The sequence below is a fragment of the Echinops telfairi genome, unplaced genomic scaffold, assembly GCF_000313985.2.
Source record: "Echinops telfairi isolate 266 unplaced genomic scaffold, ASM31398v2 ScPeMD7_7458;HRSCAF=8496, whole genome shotgun sequence".
Taxonomy (NCBI): domain Eukaryota; kingdom Metazoa; phylum Chordata; class Mammalia; order Afrosoricida; family Tenrecidae; genus Echinops; species Echinops telfairi.
The window spans coordinates 24,323,417-24,326,053 of record NW_022111358.1 but is presented as its reverse complement, the minus strand read 5'-3'; the positions used below and the strand labels follow the sequence as shown (position 1 = coordinate 24,326,053).

The window sequence follows — 2,637 nt, the reverse complement described above, 5'->3', positions numbered from 1 at the left end:
CAGGAGGTGGAATCCGCAGGGGTGACATCCGGAGGGGCTCCGAGCCTCCGTTTCCTCTCTGCTCCCATAGCTGCCCCACCTCAGGGTTTGCCATCTGAGGGCTGGGCAGTCTGTGGTGCAGTTGAGTGAGGCAGGTGGTGGGGCCCAGGGCCTTAGGGAGGCCATTGGAAGGAGGTGCTCTGGGACAGAGGGAGAAGCGGGTGGGGAGGGTGGGAGATGCAGAGTGCACACGGGGCACTGTGGTCCTACACAGTGCCATTTCCACATACCGGGACACACGACTTTCTCTGCCTTTGGGGGCTGTGTGAGCCCGTGGGGGTGGGTCCTGGAGTGGGGAAAGAAGTCATGTGGTCGTGCCAGGCAGAATTGTTGGGGTCTTTGGTGAGATCTGTCTCAGGGAAGGGGGGGGCGGAGCTTTCCCACTCCAGAGCAAGTTGGGCAGTGCCTTGTTTTCTGGTAGCCCCACGGCCACCTGGAGAGCCCTCAGCCTGACAAGACAGAACGGCCCTTCCTTCCAGCACTAAGGCCCCACTTGAGGCGAAGAGACAGTGCCAACTTTGGGGTCCTCCACTCAGGTGGAGGCGGCATGGCCTCGGGCTTCAGTAACCCCCAGGCAGATGGGAGCATCCCCTGGCTGTGGGGACCCTCCGTCTGACAGGCAGGGATACCCCTCCTTCTGTCTCACCCAGTGATCTCCAGCTGACCCTCAGGGGCAGAGGCTGCCCATCTGGGCCGAGGCCAGGCCTGTGTGTGCCTGCCCTGCATGGGGACAAAGGGGAGGGCACTTCAGTTCCGGTGGCCAGGGCCCTGGGCCAGGAGACAGGCAAGCGGCATCAGGTACCAGGGCCTAGCAGGGAGGGCGGATCGGCAGCCAGGCAGGCAGCAGGCAGCTGGTTCCGTGGGCAAGTCTGGACCGGCCAGTGGGGAGACTTAGTCAGGTGGAGCAGAGGAAGATTGTGGCTAGGGAGGAGGGGCAGGCCCTGCCTTTTGGGGTGTTCACTGATTCCTTCCAGATACCAACCCACTTTCCCAGCTACCCTGAGGGAGGAGGGGACCCGAAGGATTGTGTTTATACTGGCCCCTGCTCCCCTTTCAGGGACAGCCTCTGAAGGGTTCAATGTCAGCTCCAGGGCCGGGAACCGTTTCAGGAAATGGAATTTGATTCTTGGCTGTACCCCCAGTGCACACACACACCCACGCACATACACTACACATACGTTTCTGGTGTCAACCTGGTGACGCTCCCCGCTCCGTGTCCCAGTGAAATATGCCCTGAGGAAGACTAACTGGGCCCTCCTTGCAGCCCCCAGCCTGGCATCTCCCATTCCGGAAACTGCTGTCAGGACCGGCCAAGGGCTTAGCGGGCTGGAATGCGGGTGGACAAGACTACATCTGGATCTCATCCCCCTGCCCCCACCCCCATCAGAGGGGACTGGAGAGATGGGGAAGCATGCCTGGGACAGCGCGGTCTTCAGCCTCCCTGTCCCTCGGCCAGCCCTGCCCACGGTCACAGACACCCCTCCACACACAACCGTACCTGCAGCCTTGGGGTTGGCTACCCACCCCACCCTGCCCCACTGCAGCTTGTTCAGCCCCCTAGTAGAGAAGAGAAACTGCTTCCCGGTCTAGCGACTTTTCTAGGGTGCCAGAGAACAGAGCCGAGCCAGTCACTCCCTCTCCTTCTGTCACTGAGATGGAGAGGGGCAGGCTGGGGCAGCAAATGGTAGTCCTTTCCCCACTGCCAGCCAGATGGACCTCAGATTCACATCTGGGGGCCTTTGCCCTCCAAAGGTGCTGAAAGGGGAGGCCTTTGAAACCTCTTCAGCCGGAGCTGAGGAGGCCCAGCAGAGGTGGGAAGCACCATCTCCAACTTGGGTGGGCAAGCTGGGGGCTGGGGAGCTCAGTGCCCTCTGCTTTACCTCCGTGGCATGTCCTGTCTGCTCCCCCTCCCTGCCCCGGGTGTGGAAAGTGAGGATAGATGGGCTCGGCAGCCCTGCCCAGACAGGTACCCCCAGGCCGTCAGGAGCCCATGACCCCTGGCACTGCCCCTAGCAGGGTGGCAGAATGGAAAATCCCGCCCACTGGTGCCAGGAAGGGCCGGGCCCCTGCCAGGTAGGCTGGCAATGCCCAGATGGCATGAGAGTACCTGGGTGGGTGGCCAGGCACCACCTCCTTCCCCTGCGGCAGCAGGTAGTACCTACTTTATAGGGTCTCTCTCCATCTGCACCCTGCTCCCTGCCCAGGAGGCTCTGTCTGCTCAGTATAGCCCCGCCTCTGGGTATTGGCCAGCCAGGCCGGCAAACAGAGGCTGAGCCCTGTCCAAGAACTGGAGGGGAGGGGGGACTGGCTGCCCGGCAGCACACGAGCTGGGAGCTCCTCTCCACACCCATCCTGCCCAAGCCCCGAGCTCAGGGCACCAGAGATGGGAAAGGGGGGATAGTGCCAGCTCTCAAAGAGGTGGGGCGGGGACAGGTGCTTCTTTGACCTGACTGAAGCCCCTCACATCTTTTGTTAGAGAAGGTGAGTGTGGTCTTAGGGGGCAAGCTAGGGCCAGAGAGGTTCAAACACTTGGCAGAGGAAAGCCAGCTTGATGCTTTCTCTCTCTCTCTAATCTCTCTCTCTCTCTCTCCTCTCTCT

At 61.6% G+C, this 2,637-nt stretch overlaps 1 protein-coding gene across 1 annotated transcript in view; it reads left to right on the top strand.

Moving 5' to 3' along the window:
* NGFR (nerve growth factor receptor) overlaps positions 1-2,637 on the top strand; it is an 18,907-nt gene that overhangs the window by 11,710 nt on the left and 4,560 nt on the right. The window contains exon 4 of the mRNA XM_004707410.2: positions 1,792-2,005. Coding sequence (XP_004707467.1) covers positions 1,792-2,005 — 214 coding nt within the window. The remainder of the gene's footprint in view (positions 1-1,791; positions 2,006-2,637) is intronic.